This window comes from Pieris napi, chromosome 14 (assembly GCF_905475465.1).
Source record: "Pieris napi chromosome 14, ilPieNapi1.2, whole genome shotgun sequence".
NCBI classification, from domain to species: domain Eukaryota; kingdom Metazoa; phylum Arthropoda; class Insecta; order Lepidoptera; family Pieridae; genus Pieris; species Pieris napi.
In genome coordinates, this window is record NC_062247.1 from 9,688,960 (window position 1) to 9,710,829 (window position 21,870).

A 21,870-nucleotide genomic window follows, 5' to 3' on the forward strand; every position below is an offset into this window, starting at 1 on the left:
TGATTAATATTTTTTTTAATTTAAAGCATCCACTGATCTTGGAACCGAACATTGAGGAAGATTTAATATATGTTTTTTTTGTGATACATTACAATAATTATTAAATACTAGCGCACCCGACAGACTTCGTCCTGTCATAAAGATTTGTAATGTGGCAGTTTTTTTCCTACGTATTTTATAGTCGTGACTAAAAATTCTCCTGAACAGAACCGTCACCCTGGTGATAGGGTGTTGTGAATAAAAAATAATAATTTTGATTCCACATTATGATCTTTGACGTTAGGAACACACCTACATTGCTTAGACAACAGTGAGTGCTTGTAATTTAATATGAACTTTATACAACGGCAATAAAGCTCCAATTGACTGCGTTTTAGTTAGAAAATAACTGTATGGGAAAAAGAAAAGGGCTGGTTTTATGATTTTTCCGGCAATTATTCGAAATTTTCTCGCTGTAGAAACCATTCTTGAACTTCAACGAACATTGTAAAAAAAGAATTGGCCAAATTGGTCCAGGCGTTGTTGAGTTATGCGCTTACCAACACATTTTGTGATTCATTTTTATATTAAAGATTTATTGAAAGATGTATTTAATTATTACAACTAAGTGTTTATTTATACATAATTATACACTTCTCTCGTTGTCCAAGTTCATGTGCTCGCGCATTTCTCTTAACTGTGTATAAAATTTTCACTTCACGTAAATAGTTCATAAATTAATTATTTTTTAAATTAATCGCTTTATTATGACATTAAAAGTAAGTTAATAAACACGGCTAAAGAAAGGAAAAACATACATACCAAGAGTAGTAGCTTTTGTTTATACATTTTTCATCACAGCTGTGTAGTATCTGAAAACAAAAACAATTTTAAAATACCAGTTTAAATAGGGAAGATATTTTATATACTTGGAAACAAGGAGTCAAGGGAGGTCGGATGATCCACTGCCCTTAAAGATTGAAGTTCTCTAAGTTCTAATATTTATTTAATTAAATATACAACCATCTCAACAGTTAATGAATAGGAATATTTCTGAAAGTTTTATTAACGCAACATAACAAAAGAAATAGGTAACTTTTTAAGTATTAGCGGACGCGTTCGTTTCGCCTTAATTTTTTTACTACCTTTTTAGTAGATGTGTTGGCCTAGTGGCTTCATCGTGCGACTCTCATACCTGAGTTCCTAGGTTCGATCCCCGGCTGTGCACCAATGGACTTTCTACGTGAGCATTTAACATTTGCTCGAACGGTGAAGGAAAACATCGTGAGGAAACCGACATGTCTTAGACCCAAAAAGTCGACGGCGTGTGTCACTGGAGGCTGATCACCTACTTGCCTATTAGATTTAAAAATGATCATGAAACAGATTCAGAAATCTGAGGCCAAGACCTAAACGAGGTTGTAGCGCCACTGATTTGTTTTATTTATTTTTTAGTAGCATCATATGGAACAGTTTGCTATGTTACCCCATAAGACTGTTAGCTATTTCGATAAAAACCTAAGTACTTACTTATTTTTTAACAATTTTTGTTCCATAAAAACCTTCATCAGAAATCAAGGAAACAAAATTAAATACTCGAATTCGTCCGCCGTTTTCAAGTTTTGCGTTTAGTTACATATTGATTCGTTTTTATTTATACAGATTCATTGAAATAAAAATTGATTACGTTTCTTGCGCCACTAGACAAGATTTCAATACTTAATACGATTAATTAGACACATCACTGTGCTCTACATTACAAGGTTGGGCGTGGGTGTTGTTGCAAACGAATTCTATGTCGTGACCATGTGAAATTATCGTGATATTGAAAATGTAGGCTGTGACAATTGAAAACAAAAAACAACCTACTCTATTAAAAAGGTACGTATAGGGAATTAGGTCAAACTTACTAATAAAGTGCAAGAGTGAGACAAGTTAATTGTACAAGTTACTAGCCTGTCTACCATATTCCGATAGCGAGTTATATCTTATTTCAGCCATCAATGCGCTGAGGCGATGAGAACTTGGAGAATCTGATCGTGATTGGTAACACAGCAAAAGATCACGTATATATATATATATAAAAGAGGCGCTGGACAGAAACCGGTGGAAACAGTTTGTACGCTCCAGATGTTTCCTTGCTGACCACGACGCTCAGAGATGAGCTACTGACGGAAGAGGGGAGAGGGAAGGAGAGAAAGATGTTGTAAGATCTGAATCTATCGTAGGCATCGCATCACCTTGATCCAAAGAGTGAATAAAAGAGTTCAACGAATCGGGACGATACGAAATTAAACAGACTATTAAAATACGGAGTCGCATTTCTGAGTTTGGCCTAGCGCAAGATACTCGGCAATTCAAGTTCTTTACAGCAAACCTTTAGCAATAAAGTAGCACCTGAAGGAGTTGCACAACCGTCCGAGCTTGCACACAAGATGGTTATGGATGGGTATACGACCCGGTTTCACACTGATATACTCCACTGCGCACCGGGTGTAGACGCGGCGAGCACCATGCCCGGTTCTGCGATGAGCCGAGGCTAGCGCCGGCGTCGTGTGGTTGGCGTCATGGTCATACAAGACGGACGACCGGACACCCGTCCCGTCACCCGGTGAAAAACCGTCTCGTGGGCATGAGCCGTTATTGTTTAAATCTATATATAATGATTCCATCCAGCCATTCCATTTTGGATTGTAATAATAATAGCTATTATACCTGGTATAAGAATACTAAAAATCCAATTTTAGACGAATAATACACTGCTTAGTATGACAGTTCATGTTTAACATGAGTCATTATTATCTGTGTCCCAGCAAAAGAATGAGAAATTAGCTATCATGAATTTATAATGTTACCCCTGTGACCGGATCTAGCAACGAGACACTATTTTACTGAAATTTGTCTATGAACAAAATATTCATTAAGGCGGAAACATACTACTAAAACGCGACGCGACGTGTCGTGTCGACACCCGATGTCCATCGTGCACATTACCAACACGCGACACCACGACACGCTTGCAAATTCAGAAGTCATTGTCCTTGTTTTTGTCCTTGTATTGAGGTAATCTCATGTCATATAAAACAGAATATTGTTTCACCAACTCAATTAATTGTTCGTCGTTCATTTCGCCAAATAAATCCAAAATATCTAAGTATATAAATTGACATTCGTGTCAAAAACTCGAAAGACTGACACATGACGTCATCATCACAACATCCACAACACGCCGATCCAAATCGATTGGATGTTACCGCGTGTGATCACATGGCGTGTTGTCTATGTGCATCTGACCATATTAAATATATGGGATTGATAAGTACTGACATGCGTCGGATGGCGTGGTGTAGCGTCGCGTTTTGGTAGTATGTTTCCGCCTTTACAAAATATACATCAAGTGTTTATTGTTTTTATTATAGTTTGTCATTTCACAGCTGATAATTATTTTTTATATAATGTTATGGGAACCTTTGTTCATTGTTGATAATATCTACATTACATAATGAAGGGATCTAAATCGTGGTAAAAAATTCCGTAGGTTTATCAAATTCGTAACATTGAAAGTGTTTTATTATACAATTCTGCCTTTATGTAATATTTACTCGCTCACCGTCCACCGTCCTGATTTATTGGATTTGACATAGACATAGCATTTATTACTAACGAAACACACACACATAAACACACAAAATAATAATAATAATAATCAAAAAAAGGAAGAAATAATATATTTTTTAAAGGAATAAGGTACATTTTAAGTGTGAAAAGGCCGATTTACATTATCTTAGTGTTTAGGAGAGTGCTTTAGTACAACTTGAAAGGCAAGTTCTTTAGCGTAGCGTTTAATAAAGCAAGTAGCGTTTACATGTTTCAACTAAAGTACTATCCGAAAGCACTCTCCTAAACACTAATGATAATGTAAATCGGCCTTAATGTGTGTGTGGTGTGGTTTCAATTGGCCCTGCCTCAGCATTCTGCTGTGGAGCAGACGTGTTCCAAAAATGGTTCAAAAATACAAGAAAGTATGACGTCACAATTTTTACACACACAGATATTAGCACAAAATTACAAACAAAAGCATAGCAGTAAATAGAAACTTAAACCTCATTAAAATCGTAATTTAAAATTTAAATAAAATGACGGTTACGGAGATTATTTTAAAATACTTTCATTAATGATAATAAGTAATATTTATGATGAGCAAAACTATCGAAACAATGTTTTTTTATAGAACAGGGGGCAAACGGACAGGAGGCTCATCTGATGTTAAGTGATATCGCCGCCCATGGACACTCCAATGCCAGCTCGCGAGTGCGTTGCCGGCCTTTTAAGAATTGGTACGCTCATTTCTTGAAGGACCGTAAGTCGAATTAGTGGGCAGCTGGTTTCACATAGTCGTAGTGCTCGGCAAAATTTGCCTTGAACTTGGAACGGCGGACGTCGAGGTGAATTTCATATTCTGCCTCGACGTCCGATGATGAAACTCAGCTGTAAGTATTAATCCAAACAACTCCTCTGAAAACTCTCCATGGTTGCTGTGTTTAGGATGAGATAATAATTGATGGCCAAATTAAAAACAGTTGCCAACGTTTTTCGCAATATATTGCGTAAAGGAAGTCATATAAATAAATAATTACCACAAAATCAATTTGTGCTTAAACCAGATATTATTTCGTAAGGTCTGTCTTGAGTAATTCTCTGCGTAAGTGGTACAATTTGAAACGCGGATGGGTAACTCAATAGTGGGCAATAGTTGTGGTTTACTTGAAGCACGTAACTAATTATACACATAGAAATATTATGTATTATGTTGTTGTAAGTATTTAATACTAGCTAACCGGCAATCGTTGTTTTGCCATCAAGATAATAAAAGCTAGATATATAAAAACATATTACACGGGAATGATGGGGAACTTCTAGACATTGTTTATAATTATGTTTTGAACAATTGCACTGAAATTCAGCCTGTTGGGACTTTATGTAACTTCACTCTCATTTTTTGGTCTAAATTGACCGGACTAATATTAAAACATTCGAAATTCAAAATTTCTACACTGTTACATTGTTTTAGCAGATATTTGAGCCTCTGAACTAAGTTTAGGCCGATCTGTACATCAGAGTACTCCACTCTTCCAACGGTATAGAGAAATTGTAACTTAACAATCGTTACCAGAATACTATATAAAGAAAAATAGAAAACTGAGACCTATTAATAATATATCCTTCAAGAAATACCAATTTTTCAAAAGCCGGCTACGCACTCAGGAACCCTCTGGCATTGAGACTGTTCGTGCGGTAACAATTAACATCAGGTGATAGCCTCCTGCCCCTTTGTTCTAAAAAAAAAATGCTGTCGCTGACTATATGTAGTCATCATTAAGCTCTAGAACTCAAACATTCATCTACCATTAAGGCAGCGTTCGTATAGGTACTGCCTTTTCTCCGCTTAGCAAATTCGACTACGACGAAAATGTATTTTACTTTTCGGGTATAGCCTTTGAGAAAAATAGGGGCTTCGAAAAAGTGTGTTGGAGGCGGATGCTAAGGATTCCCTGGATAGCTAAGAAAACAAACCATACGTAAGCGGCGTTCCCACGAAGCGTTAATCACGACAGTCAACCACGCTTTCGTGAAATACACTTCTGTGTGAACGCATAGGCGTTAAACTTGCTTTCGTGAGGAACGGCGCACGACTCAAGCGTGGATAGATCAAACGTGTTTGATTTTCAGTCGTGATATACCGTTCGTGAAGCCAAGATGTCGTCACAACCACGTGGAATTAAGTTTAACGACAGTGAAACTACGCGTTTTTTGGAGTTATATTCTATGGAAAAGGTGTTATATGATCCAAGTTTGGAGGAATACCGTAATAGAGATTTATATATCGATGTTTCGATAATGACTAAGTCGAAACACGAAGCGTGAACGGCACGAAATCCCCCAACCATGTGAACGTTTCATCAATTCACACTTTCGTGAGTGTCACGAACGACAGTTGACTAGCGTAGTTGACTGTCGTGATTAACGCTCCGTGGGAACGCCCCATTAGACAGATACAGATGAAAAATCGTCTTCCGACACTTGGTTACCGACACATCCTGAGTTTTTTAGGCCATGCACATGCAGAGATCCAGAAGTCTAGAAAAACACATCGTGACTGGCCGAGTGGAGGGCACCAGACCTCGAGGCCGATCCCCTACTCGCTGTACCAATCCAGGAAAGGCCGTTATAGGTATTATCCAGGCGCAGAGCCCGAAGACGGGAGAATGGAGGAAGTTGCGAAAGAGAAAGAGTTGAAATGCGGTAACGTAACACGACCTTCAGAAATGAAGTGTGCGACTGAAGAAGTATAGACCTTTGTCACTCTTAACGTGGCTTTCTGCTTTCAATGGTCGGTTTAATAAATCCAGAGATACTTTATCTCCTGGCACTTTATCTCTTCATAATATTAGTATATATGAATATGATATAAAAGACGTCTATTCAGAAAGTAGCTGATTGTAACGGGAAATAATGAAGAGGAAATATTTGTATTTTTGTAACAAATAAAAACTAATTTCTTACTCTATTTAATAGTTTATTGCTCTGCCTAATACGGCAATGAGTAGGTGAAAAACTGTTATTTTTTAATAAAAACTACCTTTTGTAGATATTATGTGTTCATTGACATGTGTTTACGTAGGCCTAGCTTGTTAATTTGCATTGCATTATGGATATTGGTCCTTTTTTTACGCCTCTCTTCGATAAAGATTCCGTTAGTGTATTGTTATGGGGCATCCACACGCTGGCTGTTTGTCACAAACACCGCAAACAGCAAACGAAATACCAAACACCAACCACAATCACCCAACACAAACAGCCATCCACATGCTTGGCGAACGTTCATAACATTCCGAATCGGCAAACATGGCGGACGACGAGCTTGTGGCAGCTATTACTTTCGGGTTGACATATTTTTATTATAAATTAAAGCAAGAGAAAGAAAAAAGGAAAAAAAGAAGAAAGTAAAGACGATGGTTGATGATTAAAATACATAGAAATCGTACAAGGTACTGCTTTAGACCTATTTTAATTTTACTTAAAAGTTTTTATTCGTTTCAGACAATTTATAGAAGAAAAATTTAATGAGCTCATTTTGATAAGCCTCCAAAATGTCAAAATCGTAGGTGCTGACCAATCAGACATTTTTTACGCTTTGCGCGCCAACGAAAAAGTGTATCAAGTAAATACGTCCGCCTCCCGCAAGCTCGCGCGCATACTGATCGCAGCCAAACGTGTGGATACGTTGCAAACTGTTTGCCAAACATCCTTTGATCTGGCAAGATAAACCGACACCGATGCCGAACACTGCCCAACACAAACACAAACAGGCAAACAACGACAAACACCCATCCACACGTCCGTGTTTGCTGTTTGCTGTTGGCTGTTTGCCATTGTTTGGCAAGCGTGTGGATGGGGCTTTATAGTTGTAATTTCTAGAAAATTTGAATTTAGAATTTTTGCTTTCGTAATTTTAAAATTTTTCGTAAAATTAAATTTTTTTAAGTGCCAAGCAAACCTGGCGCCGTACAGTCGCGGACGAGGCAAAGAGAGCCCGAATGACTTGGAGCGAGGTGGAATACGAAGATCGAGACCGAACGCGATTTAGACTCACTGTGGACGCCCTCTGCCCCATCTAGTTATAGGACACTAAGAAAGTAAGTAACTATTTCAAATACGTAGTTATAGACTTTTGTTTCATAGATCTGATAGACGTAAGTTCTACATAATGAGTGATTCTGAATATCTTAGTATTTCCGTATATTATGCATTGTGTTGTTTAATAGCTAATCATACGTGTAATCAATTATCATTCAATCACTGACTTAACTTCCGAATCGGTAAAGGGTTTTATAACCAGTGGACTAAACGATTATATAATACCATCACCTTTTACAAACATCACGTATTCTGACATGTTTGATACATTTGTAATGCTTAATCTAATATTAATATATTAAAAAGCGAATATTCATTTACGAGAGCCACACTTTTAAGTTAAAATTTAACGTGTTTAATTCATACAAATAATTCAGTAGCGCTAATATTTTTAGGTCTGGGCCTCAGATTTCTGTATCTGTTTCATGATCAAAATACAAAAAAACCACCCGTATCACCTCGACGTCCGTCGTTCTATAACTGTTTTTTAAGGCAGTTTTTGCCGCGCACCACCGCTATGTGGAACGAGCTACCCACTGAAGTATTTCCGAACCAATTCGACTTATGGTCCTTCAAGAAAAGAAAGTACAAATTCTTGAAAGGCCGACAACACACTTGCGAGCCTTCTGGCAATGTGAGTGTCCATGAACGGCGGTATCACTTAAAATTAGACCGTTTGTCTCATATTACGTAAAAAAGATCATTTGTCAATAGGCAAGGGGATGAGACTCCTGTACCTGACACAAACCGTCGACTGTTTTTGGGTCTAAAGCAAGTCGGTTTCTTCACGATGTTATCACCGTTCAAGCGAATGTTATGTGCACATAGAAAGTCATAGATGGTGCATAGACCGGAATCGAATCTACTACCTATGAAAGGCGCACACTGAAGCCACGAGGCCACTGCTCTGTTTGATTAAGTTATATAAACTTATTTGATTGCATTGTTTTAATTGTAAAATTCTTCATGTTCTAACATCTTTTAATAAGGTGATGAAAACTCTGAGGCAATTTTTATTTGCAAAGTGGTAATAAGATTTGTAACCAAACAAGATTGTAAATAGGATGTAATTTGAAACGAAATTGATGTTCGAAACTCTGTATTTATTTGTTCGAAACAAGGAATACACAGCAATTATTTCAAATCAGCAAACAAAAAAAAACAAAAGGATTAGAGAAATCTTTCAGCCACTGCGAGGTATAATAAAATCTCATCCACTCACTCTGAACTCCTTTGAACTCCGCTCTGCTTCCATTGGATGGTGCACGACACCAAACTGTTACTGATTGTAATGCAAGCAAACAGCAATCGAGCTGGCAAATGTTAGAGCGCTCTATAACGCCTACACCTTCTCTCAGGACTGTCTAACGTAGACTCTAGGTGATGGCCCCATTGAAACGCAAAATGTCAGGGTAGGCTTATGAATAGAGGGAGGAATAGTGGAATTAGAAGGAGGGTAAAACTTCCTGAGTTTCTTGCCCGTTCTTCTCAGAACAAGGCCTCCTGGTAGTTTTGCGAACGGATGGCGTAGTCTTGCTCTATCGCGGATTTTCTAAACGTTTTTGACATTCATAAGCATGCCCTAAGACGCATCTAAACTGAATAAACGTATTTTGATTGATTTATTGATTGAATAAATACTCTTCTCTCTTCTTCTTATCTACCAACATACTCTTACAACGACCAAACAAATTACTCCCTCTAGGGGTAATTACCCTTATAGGGAGTCTATTTCAGTGAACAATTCTGAGTGTTGCCATGATAATAATAAGTGGAAGTTTGGGGTGAGTTTAAAAGTATGGTGTTAAATATAATTTTTACTAAGAGACAAAGATTCTGTAAATTTAGGTTATGGCTTTTCGAGATAATTAATTATATTTGTGCAGTCGGTCAAGCAGAACTGTTAAACGTGTCTGCGTCATTGTCACGCTTAGGCAATTATTCGTTTAAAATTAATTGGTCAACGGAAGGAAGTAATTTGTATGTTATTACACTTAATTAATCTGTATACACTTTATGGTTATATTTCGGTGTTATAATTTTCAAAATGCCTTTTTAATGTCATTAATTGATCGGAAATGAATTAAGTATTACGGTTATTTTAACTACCTTCTCTAACTGAAGCTCTAGATATTTTGATAGTTCGCTTGCTCAAACTAAAAAAAATACTTTTTGAATTACTTGAATTAATTGATGTATTAGTATATAGTAGATGTAGTAGAGCCAGAAAGTTTAAAATAACCCTTTTAAGAATGTATAGTTTTAGAAGATTATAGTTTATATGCTTTTACGAAAATTTAATTTGAGTGTTTTGTAAAATTTTTTTCTTTGGCGCGAAGCATAATCTTATAAAAATAATTGTCACTTGTCGGCATCGAATTCGATGGATTATTTTAGGATTCTTGTATAATAATCAAATATTTTGATTGTTTGAGTACAATAAAAAAACCTTTTTTGAAGTTTTCATATTAAAAATAAACTCGTATATATTAAACTATTAAAAACAGATTACACATTAATATTATGTCACAGACTATTTGTTGTTTTATTTTGTCTATTGCTATTGAGTTAAATTATTACGTATTACATTTATTATAATAGGAACTAAGGCCACTTCATAGGCCTGCAAATTGAGACCTTCGCATTTCAGCGCAGTGATATAACATACGCTAATAATGACAGGTTCAAGTTTTGACATTGACAGACAGGGTCTTTGTGATAACGAGTGGGTTTGATGAATTAAATATATAATAATAATAATTTATTGCAAGAATATGGTACAAAAATGTGTAAGGTGGTATAATCGTTTCGCATATTCTGCCACTCACAATGTCGCGCAAATTTGTCTTTAAAGGAATTTTAAATTTTACATTATTAGTCATATGAATCGGTCAATTATTATATTATTTGTATCGTACATATCATACGTTATTAAATTTACATCAACTACAGTGTTTCACGCAAATAATTATTTATTGAATAATTTTTTTGACGTGATAACGTCTTTAAAATCGTTTTAGTCGGGTGACATGTTCAGAAACTTGTGTCACACCAAAACCTCACGAGCGCGATCGCAGGTATAACGAGAGAGAGACGGACCGATCTCCCGTCTCATCTCGAGCGCTTGTCATTTACACCCGAAATTTATCATCAAAAGTGTGAATAAAACGATAGATGTAATTTAAAATTTGAAAAAATTGTTATCTTCATTAATTCTTTACTTCCCAAAAACTTATATCACCAATAAGACGTTATCACGTAAACATCTCGATCGTAAACCTACTTTACAAACAACCAATATTTTTTGACGTGATAACGTCTTTAAAATCGTTTTAGTCGGGTGACATGTTCAGAAACTTGTGTCACACCAAAACCTCACGAGCGCGATCGCAGGTATAACGAGAGAGAGACGGACCGATCTCCCGTCTCATCTCGAGCGCTGCCAGTCATTCCGTGAATGTATGAAGAAAAGTGTATATCATAGTCGAATAAGTAAACTTGTCATTTTACACCCGAAATTTATCATCAAAAGTGTGAATAAAACGATAGATGTAATTTAAAATTTGAAAAAATTGTTATCTTCATTAATTCCTTACTTCCCAAAAACTTATATCACCAATAAGACGTTATCACGTAAACATCTCGATCGTAAACCTACTTTACAAACAACCAATATTTTTTCCAAAAGTAATACACCAAGTCGCTTTTTAAAGACTAGTCAGAAGGGCTTTTAATTCTTTTGGTAAATTTTTGTAAACCTCAATTGCCATACAAAAGGTAAGGTTTTTCCTAAACAGTCCCAGATTGATTTTTGGCACAGCCAATTTCTCCCCAAATGTTTTATGGTGTCCCACACCTCGTGGACAGACCTAGTTCTGCAACTGTTATGTTGCTTAAAGCGTGTTATCTCTGGGAATAGACAGATCAAGATACACCATGTTCAATAATCCATAGACAATATTATGTTCCTATAGAATCTATCTTAGACACAGAGACGACAAAATATTATAATCACGCGCCATATCTTAACAATTTTGTAAATTGCCAATATAAATTAAAGAAACTATGATAAATATTATTCTTAATGATACAATAAATTATGTTTTATAATATTGCTTACTTATTGGCGAAAGTTTTTGCCGTCCTTTTTTATTTTGGCAATTTACGTAGCTTTTAATTAATTATGAGTAATAAATTAGCAGAATTAGTCTCATTTATGGTTAATATTATTTTACTGAATAATACACAAACCTCTTAAATCTCAGCCTCCGTCGGTGACTAGTTCACAAATAGAACAACGTTAAAATTCACAGGGGCTGCTCGCATTTAAAATTTCCGAAAGTAGAACTAACAGCTATTGTAAGCTAACAAAGAATATTCACAGCATGTAAAAGAGAATCGCAACAATAGGAAATGAGGTGCGTCCTCAATACTTCCATTTAAACAAATTGTTAGAACAAAAAGATTAAGAGACAAAACGTCGCGTTCGCGATCGCATCGGGCTTGGATTTGAATTTCGAACGCGTGTACCGCACGCGCCGGCTCTGCTGTTACTGCTACAGATTTCCCGCCAAAAGTACGCGCTATCAACCGTACTATCTCATTCATCGGTCTTATGCAATGATTTATTGTCCATACTGTTGCAGATCAGGTCAAATAAACCGTTGACCCACAATTCCAAGGTCAATTTTTTAGATAGAAAAGCGGTCTTCATGATATTGTTTTAGCTCTAGTTTAGTATCGAATACAAATTATTGACTTCGTAGCGTAGTATCGATATAGATATTATTTAGGACTGTTCTTGGTTACTTGTCTGTGAATTAAGTAAAAACATACTTCATTAGAACTGTTGAATTCAAATTTTTCTGTGCCTTTAAATATACACAAATAATAAAATGAAAATATAATAAGGAGATTTATGACCAAACTTTTTAAATTTGTTTTGATTTTGATTTTTTTTATTTTTAATTATTACTTTATAGGTTAAGAAAATTGTAAATACTGTATTTGTGTAAATAAAATGATTTAAAAAAAATAAATAATAATGAAAAAAAAAATAAGGAGATTTTACTTATTATATTTTAATTTTTAGTCTGTACTATGTCACCAAATATCGAAAATAGATTGGTGAACATATTTTTGTTAACTTTTTAGTTCTCAATTAAAATTACCTGCAAAAATATTAACAGAAATGAATCTTTAAGTTTAGCAATTGCCTTTTAAAATTATTAGGGGTACAATTTATAAGAAACTGTACTTGTGTAGTACAATCGAACTACTGATACGTTGCTGATAAAAATCAGACAGTCACTAGTATTAAAGTCAAATTTAGTCAAAAACATACAGAAATGGTTTTATTTGATAATTGTTTCTATCACCTAATAATATACTACAGTATATAAGTTAGATATTATCTTCTATTCGTGAATTTAATTAAATTAAAGCCTACAATTTATAAACAGCAGAAACTAGTAAGTAACAATTGCGTTGTATAATAAATAGGCGTACAATTTTGCACTCTAAAAAATGAGAACAATTCAGATTACAATAAACAAGAGTCATTAAAACGGTCCAGATTCGTATTTATTAAAAATTATTCTACGGCCAGGTTTTGATTAAAATAAATTATTATGTAATGTGTAGTATTATTTTGTTTCCAGTAAAGTCGTGTGGTAGTTAATAAACTCTTATATAATTGACATTAATATCTTATTCATATGGGATTATATTAGTTATTTTAATTTAATTTATGGCAGTGATTTTATTTACTTTTATACAAACTAAAGAACACAGTGTAACAAGGTCAGTCTTCAGACGTTTTTATCTTTGTTTTGAGCCTACTGGGAAATAAAGCCATTTGAATTCATAGCTTTTAAGCCCGTACTGTGGTTCTTTCTCCGTCTCAGGTTTTGGTACTTCATCAGAAATTAAATCAAGCACCTCTTCAGTAATCTTAGGCCGGAAACCTTTTTCATCAGCTTCGTAATCTACTCGAGTTCTGACTCCGTTTCTACCCGTCACGTAATAGTATCCTTCCTTTGAACCGTCTGCAAATCCCTTTTCATAGTGTCCATGGAAACCAACCGTGTAGTTGAAAACGTATAACACCCCCATCATATAATCTTTTGTAACACCTTCTGGGAGTCCATCTTTCTCACCAGGATTTTTGTGATAAATATCCGTGTTTTTATCAACTATTTGCATTTGAGCTGATAGTAGTTTAGGCGATTTTGGAGGCTCCAAGTTTGTTGTATCGTATTCATTTAGATTTACACCTCCTACAGTGCTTTTAGGTACTCCTACAGTATTTTGAGGAACTCCTATACTTGGTTCGTAACTCTTCGGGCTACGCTCACTTGATTGACTTGGTGAGTTTGAGACACTTTGACTTGGTGCGTAATTCTGTGGTATTTGTGGATTACCCTCATATGAATTACCAAGAGGAAGGTCAATTTCTCTATTTGGAATACTTATTTCCGGATTTTGATTATTAAATCCAGATCGAAGGAGATTAATTGATGGATCATTTGAAACTTGGTCTGTATTATCATAATTGTTATTTGATCCAATATTTTGTTGCGACCTGTTATCATTTTGTGCATTTTCGTAGGATGTTCCTTGATTATTATTGTAGTTTTGTTGACCTGGGTTATTTGGGGGAGTTAGTGGTTGTTGTGGTAATTCTAATCTTCTATTTAGACCTTGATTTGAAACTTCAGGTGTCGCTTGAGAGCTTCCTTGGTAGCTATTTAGGAGTTTTGTCTGCGGTTCTTGAGCTGATTGTGGTTGGTAGTTTTGCGTGCCTTGATTCGTAAACATATTATATTTCTTTTCAACTGGACTGTTGTTTATTTTCCCTTCTTGATTAACTTGAGAGTTATATGGATTTTGTTGATTAATAGTTTGTGGATCAATTCTTGGTGCAACTGTAGTAGTTGTAGGTAAACTACAATGAGAGCAGGCCTGTATAGGTGCAGCTGGCTGTTTTACTATTTGCAATGATGGCTTTGGACTGTTTTCGATTTTTGATTCTTCAATGTTTGGTTGGTTATTGCTTTCAATTGATGAAGTAAGCGACGTTCTTAATAGCGGCGTATCTTTGTAAGGAGCTGCATTTGTTTCAACTGGACGTGATGGAGTTTTTGGAGTGCTTGTTAGATCCAACGAATGACCAGTCCGTGAATTTTGAGAAGCAGTTCCAGGATCTGAAATTTGTATATAAAGTTTTTGTTAGCACAGAGTGAGTAAACAAGCTTTGCTCGTAGACATTATAATACCATTAAACATTGATGCAAGTGAACATTGATTTAATTATTAACATAATATGAATGAAATATGACAAAATTTCAATATTTTTAAACAGTAATTTCAGAAACATTACGCTGTCATACAGGCGATATGTGGTCTGTTTATTGAAATAAATTTATTATTACGGGTATATGAATTCAATTAAGACAATTGTTGGATATCAATAGAGATGGATGAACTTACATGGCTTAACGCGTATATTTTTCATAGACAATATTCTGAAGCCGCCATTTTCGTCGGTTGCATAGACTGTCACGTGGTATACTCCATCTGCCGTGATGAATCCAAACTCTCCCATTATTATCCCGTTTTCATCTGAAAACACATTGCTGGTTTATTGCAAATGCTAAAAGCAAGAAAAAATATTAATAGACTGTCAATTATCTATAAAATATATATTTGATGAAATGAAATGATGAAAATGACCAGATAACGAGAATATACTCGATTATAAACTCGTGAATATTTCGGACTTTAGAATACAAACTGAAATCCTCCACTTAGAATAAGAAAAATGTTTTTAATATGCCGTGATTTGCCTGCTTAGGAAATTTCGAATCGGCTTCTTAACAATCAAATTGTCCCCCTGTGGGGCGTGGGCCGCACGTTGGGAAACAGTGCTCTAGACTTCTAGAGTATCTAACTACGATCTGCGCATGCGCTGTACGCTTGACGGATCGGGTGTGATATGTATTCGCGCACCATTTGTTTTTTAATTTTAATTCACACGGTAGCGTAACCTAGCCTCCAAATTGGCGCCCCATCTGGTGCTCATCAGTTTTAGGCTATTAAAAATATAATCTACTCTACCATCGCTAAGCTATAATTTTCTAAGAGGTTATAAAATTCATAAAAATTAGGAACTACCTTTTTTCTCATGCCGATGCTGTTCACCATCTATGGTGAAACCAAACTCGTAGGGTCTGTTTTCATCAGTATATTTATCGACTCCACTTACATTTCTTGACAATATTGTTATTATGGATACAGTAATAAGCACTTTAGCGAACACCATTCTGAAATTGAAAAGATATTATTATTTATTTATTCAAAATGTTTAAATAACTTTATTTCTCATTACAAAAAGAATGTATTTTATTTACATAAACAAACTTAATATGTATATACGAACGAGATACACGTCGCCATCAGCCGTCCCAATTTTAGTCTACTCTCATTCTGATGTGTATCTTTAATATCCTTTTGAATTGGTTAAACGCGCTAATATTACGAATTATTAGCCGGTAATTGATTAAATAATTGCACACCCTTATACTTATCTAATAGACTTCTTCAGATAATACGCGGCTTCGGCAAGATAAGCAAACTCGCTCGACTAGTATTGCGTGCAGTGGTGTGTTTGATTTTTTAAATGATAAGCTACTATGGAGGGAGTTATTTAATTTTTTAAATTAAGATACAGGTGCTTTAAACATATAGTTGTTTTAAATTGCATCTATCTCTTTTATTAATTTATTTTGTAGTGTTTGTATGTTATAAATTTTATCACATTACATTTACATAATACTATATCTACGGTATATAATACAAACTGTTTTATCTAAGATATATGACAATTTAGGTGAACATTAATGTTACGAAAAAAATAAAATACATACGTATACAATAAGATATAATAAAAATACCAGAAATGTTTGATAAGCAGAAAAAAATTACCACCAAAACAGCGGATTAGGTACGAGATAGGCACTTAACCATGCTTTCTTTAAAATTGATCAGCCTACTACCGAATATATCCAGCTCCGGATAAGTACTGTTCAATCCGTTATAATCGCGAAGATTTGTAACAGAGGTGCCTGCCTTGCGATTCTGTAACTCACTTTCCGAACTCTCACAGCGGTTTTCGCAGTGGCGGTCGCGCTCAAATCAGTTGTGTAGCAGTCATTTTAAGATTTGGCATTCTGTTAAACAATGAACTACAAGCTCCCTCCTTATCAGATTCGAAAAGTGAGTTACAAAATCGCAACTCCCAGGTTGGTTTTTGCAAATGAAATTTGGAAAATTTTGACCATTGGGAATGAGTAAGGGACAACAATGTTAATGTCCAATAAGAGGTCACTGCTCTGTGTTTGATTATTTAGCAATTAGTATATATATATAGAACGTAACACCGGCTAAAGATATCCAATCGGACAATGATATAATATAAAATTTCCTAAGTCGCAGATGGTACGGGTGTTGTGAGAAAAAGTGGTAAGTATTAGTTATTGTAGATAAAAAAAAATATGCGTCACAAAGTATAACGCACATAAAGCTTTTTAAAATGTTATCCTGTGCATGAGTGAGCTTATAATCACGTAACCGCGTGGATCATTCTTTATGACAAGTAGTCGACTCTATGACTTCTGCACATTGTTTTTGTCACCGAAACTATAGTTTTATTACGAATTATTATTTCGTTTAAATTCTTGTTATGTGATATTTTGATTATATTGACCTTTGTCGTCTAAGAGATTAGTCATAAACTTTATTCGAATTCCAAACTGATATTAAAAAGCTGAAGACATAACAGTGAACACCATAACAACGTAAATATGACACAGCTATAAATATTATATATTGTATGCTATATACAAACCCAAATATTTATGACCATAACTTCTTCAGTAGACGGATGTTTGTACGCAAAACGCGTAATAGTACATAATACGCGCCAGTACATACTTAACACGTCTCTGAATTCGACGATGACATAACGGACAAAACGAAAAAAATATCTCAAAGCCGCATAAATTAATACAAGTTTTGGGCATTTAAGCAAAACTTTGTAATTATATATAATATTTTGATCGTAAATATCTTTATCGATGTGAATATTCGTTAATTTCAATGATTTTTATTGTGTTTGTCTAATTCTATTGATAATATTCAATTTTTTATTACTCATGAATTGCAAATTAGAGGATTACCTTGGCCATCAGAAGAAATTGATTGTATAACGACTTACAATTTAATCTTCCGTCTAATATTATAGGAAATGAATTATATAAATATACTAGCTGACCCGGTAAACGTTTGTTTTGCCATGTATATTATTTCTAGGAAACATTTTTTTAGTTCAATCAAAATAACTATCTACTATAATGAAAAATTGGGGTTGATCGTAGAGGGGTGAAAACTAGGGGCTGCATGTATTTTTGTATGCTGTATCATAAAAAATAAAAACAATTTTTTTTTGGAGTGGACACCCCTTATCACTAAGGGCTTACCGAATATGCATAAAAATTATCATAAGAACGAACATTGTGACACGGGAATTTTATATATATAGAGACTACTATTATTAGAATATTGAAAGAGCACGAAACATATGTTTTCTTATACGGTTGTGTGACTATGATAAATTTTATTTAAATGTCAATTTAAAATTTAGCAATCTTGAACCTTCTCCAGAGGTTTTTTGAAGTCAATTTTAAACCGCCTATTACTTATACGAGTATTATTTAATAGATTAAAGCTTTAAAATTTTAATGACTTTTTGAATTGACACCCGGTCAAATAATATACGAAGAAATCATAAACGCTATCCTTACAGGCGAAGCTAATAAGAAAAAATTGTAAGCACAGAATTCGGATCTCGGACTTCGACAACTCAACGATAGAAAAAGAAATGCACCTGGCACATTCTCTATTTTTTATGACAATTTTATTTTAATATAGAGATATTTATCTCATGAAAGGAAGAACATCTGCAAACAGTACAGAACATAAATTTTTATTATAATAGGAGGCTCATTTGTTGTTGAGTGATAATGCTGCCCATGGACACACACATTGCCAGAAGGCGCACGAGTGCGTTGCCGGCCTTTTAAATAAAATACATACATTAATTTAATTAACATATTCAAATTATGGTAAACATGGCGTACAATACTTATTTATATATGAAGTGTAGATTCGTTAAGTAAATTTTGGTACTTTCCATAAGAATACATGACGATTTACTGTTTATGTGAATAATTAATTTTTCTATTTAATTCCATTCTTTTAACAGTTTTGTGGTCTTTTTGCTGAACAAAAGAATGCAATTATAATCAATTATTTAGTTCTCAAATATTTGTGTTGATTAAAAAATTTGCAAAGTTGTTTTAAAACAATAGTTCCTAGCATACAATACTCATGTTGTAAGGCAAACGTTTGAAATATTTAAAAATAAAACTGCCATAATTCCCGACGGCGTATATGACTATATGTACAATATACATGTATGTATAACCATTTTGTATAGCAATGCCTTAACTGTATAAAGACATTACATTTATTACTAACGAAACACACCCACAGAAACACACACAATAATAATAATAATTAAAAAAAGAAAACGAGAAAAGAAAATTTTAAGTGTGTAATGTGTGTGTTGTGGTTATAACTGGCCCTGGCTCAGCATTATGCTGTGGAGCAGACGTGTTCCACAGCAGTGGTCATTCTGCTGGAGACCACAACAGTTAGTATATGTTCAAAGTCTTTTAATTAAGATACAAACATATATTTATATTAGGGGTTATAACTACGCTTTCCTATTTGCACGCGGACAAAGTGAACTTTAGCTCCAAACGAATACAAAATTATAAAGAGACAATTATTTAGTAAGTAGTATTGTTGTATAAAAAATATTACCAATAGGAAAACGAAACACTTACGAGTCAAAGGTAGTAAGTAGTATTAATTAAGTACATTTTAAAATGAATACAATCAAAACAAAATCAGGATCACAACACATCTCTATGGTCCAATACAACAAAAGGTAACAATATTTTAATATAAACTTACAAATGTTCTTTGACGGCTGTTAACGCGAATAGATAAACTTAAGTATTTTCAATAAATTCACATTTATATCCGATAATTTTATTCAAATTTAAATATAATAAATAAATGTTACTTTTAAAAAATTACCTTATAGTTAGTCATAGAACGCGCGGAGTTGCGGCCTATTGCGCAAATGCCGGCACGAAACTGTGCCGATACATAGATCGCCCGAACTTATTTACTTGCCAGAAGATGTACGTAGATTGAAGAACATCTGATTCTTAAGATTAAGGTAAACATTTATCGATGTGTATATATATATATTTCATACTATATTTTAAATTTAAATGGGTAAGTCGACATACGGGAATCTGCTTAGCGCCAGTTACCCTAAAAACCTATGAAATAATCAATCAATAATAATAAAATATAATAATCGAATAAATTATTTAAGTATCGAATTTGAAGGAAGGCTTTTGTCGGCCCAACAAACTTGAGGTTTTTCTAATTACATGGTTATTCAATTTATGTATATACAATATTCGAATTACTAATTATTATCATATAATTCGTATAATTTTTTGGCCTACATCGGGGAAAATACTGATTATATAGGAGAGCAGGAGAGTTGTAAAAATGATTGTTTTTATTATCTCCGCTAAACAATATAGAAGGAAAAGCTAAACAAATCAAATTGTAAAAAAATTAAATATATACTTACCATAGTTTCTTTAAGTTGACACGTGACTTCTGCTATACCTTAATATAATTGTGCCCCAAAATAATTAACAAGATTTTATTATATAACGTAAGTTATTACTGATAATCCAATTGGTACAACAAAGACTTCACTTCAGTAATAAGATAAGGGTTGATGATAATATTAATTGATCCCTAATGGGAAAGGCAAAGGACTTTAGTCCATACAGCCAGGTCTTGTTCTTGGTGATAATTGGAGAATTTTGGTAGTTTTAAAGGCCGAAGCCACGTCTTACGTAGTAACGTGAAAAAATAATCGATTAATAATCGATTATTTCTATAATTGAAAATCAATCATAGTCGATTTTTCATCTGCCACCTCCCCACATTATGTCTGGTCTTTTATAACCAGGACCTCGAGCTATTAGGGATATTCGATATACATCGATGTTTACAATGCGATACATTGAATCCGATGCTTTGAAGATGTATTGATATACTCGATGCATTGATGTTTTTTTGTAAAACATCGAAATGATGATAAAACCAGTTAATTTTACAAAAACTCAAGTTTGAATGGAATACTATAATTTAAAAGTAAAATAAATTTATTCAGCAGCACAAGATTACATACAATTAAAAAGACAACAAAAATACTGCAATGTGCTACTGAAAAGGCATACACTCAGCATTTATCAAATTTCACGTAAAATCTATCAAAACGGGATTAAGTTAATTTAGATTTTCATTATTCTTAAACGTTAATTTGTGTTTATAATTTCTATTGTTTATTTTTAATTAAAAAAACCATGAAAAATAAAATATTTAGGGTGTTTATTTTGAAATTAATTAAAAAAATAGGAAATAATCGATTAATAAAAAAATCGATTATTTTTTTAAGAAAAATCGATTAATAAAAAATCGATTTTTAATGCAGAATGTCACATCCCTAGTAGTTAGGAGTCCATCTTGGAATCTCTGAGATAAGGGACTAGTTTTGACTTTCTGTTATTGTCCACAGGTAATAAAAATATGTGTATTCTGTTTTTAAATTGTTAGTTCGTTTTTTAATTTAAAATTGATTTTGTTTTTTAAATTAAATGTAAGAAGTTTTCTGCACAGAGTAACGTAATTAGAGGTCATTATTTTAAAACTAGTATTTCAAACAACTCGAATAATCTTTGCGTCCAAAGTTATATAATTAAGGAAAGACTTAAAATATTTGCTTATTATAAGAGCTTGACTTTTTAAATAACTCCTTACATCATTGATTAAAGATTAACTTGTCAACTTATGAATAGAAACTATTTGTATAGAATAGTTTTAAATGTTGAATTCAATAAAAGATAAGGTCACCATTGAGTGGCTTATGTTTATTCTACAATTACCGAGGCAATCAAGGTCGATTTTAGACAA

The 21,870-nt window shown here is 33.9% G+C and overlaps 2 protein-coding genes across 3 annotated transcripts in view; both read right to left on the reverse strand.

The window, feature by feature from the left end:
• The window catches only part of LOC125055853, a 50,610-nt gene extending 38,359 nt beyond the window's left edge, over positions 1–12,251 (reverse strand). Inside the window, exons 1-2 of the mRNA XM_047658501.1 lie at positions 11,929–12,251; positions 802–851 (exon numbers count right to left, since the gene is read on the reverse strand). Of these exons, the coding sequence (XP_047514457.1) occupies positions 802–828 (27 nt within the window). The 5' untranslated portion in view covers positions 829–851; positions 11,929–12,251. The remainder of the gene's footprint in view (positions 1–801; positions 852–11,928) is intronic.
• A 753-nt stretch (positions 12,252–13,004) lies between these two features.
• LOC125056152 (GATA zinc finger domain-containing protein 14-like) lies at positions 13,005–20,031 on the reverse strand. 2 transcript variants are annotated; one of them, XM_047659119.1, is made up of 4 exons: positions 19,903–20,031; positions 15,853–16,001; positions 15,169–15,300; positions 13,005–14,882 (listed from the first exon to the last, which is right to left on the reverse strand). In XM_047659119.1, the coding sequence occupies exons 2-4, from the start codon at positions 15,998–16,000 to the stop codon at positions 13,498–13,500; spliced, it is 1,665 nt and encodes a 554-aa protein (XP_047515075.1). In that variant the 5' UTR covers position 16,001; positions 19,903–20,031; the 3' UTR covers positions 13,005–13,497. The 2 variants fall into 2 exon arrangements, with proteins under 2 accessions (XP_047515075.1, XP_047515076.1); XM_047659120.1 differs by lacking the exon at positions 19,903–20,031 and having other exon boundaries at positions 15,169–15,302; positions 15,854–15,997.
• Between the last annotated feature and the right edge of the window lie 1,839 nt (positions 20,032–21,870).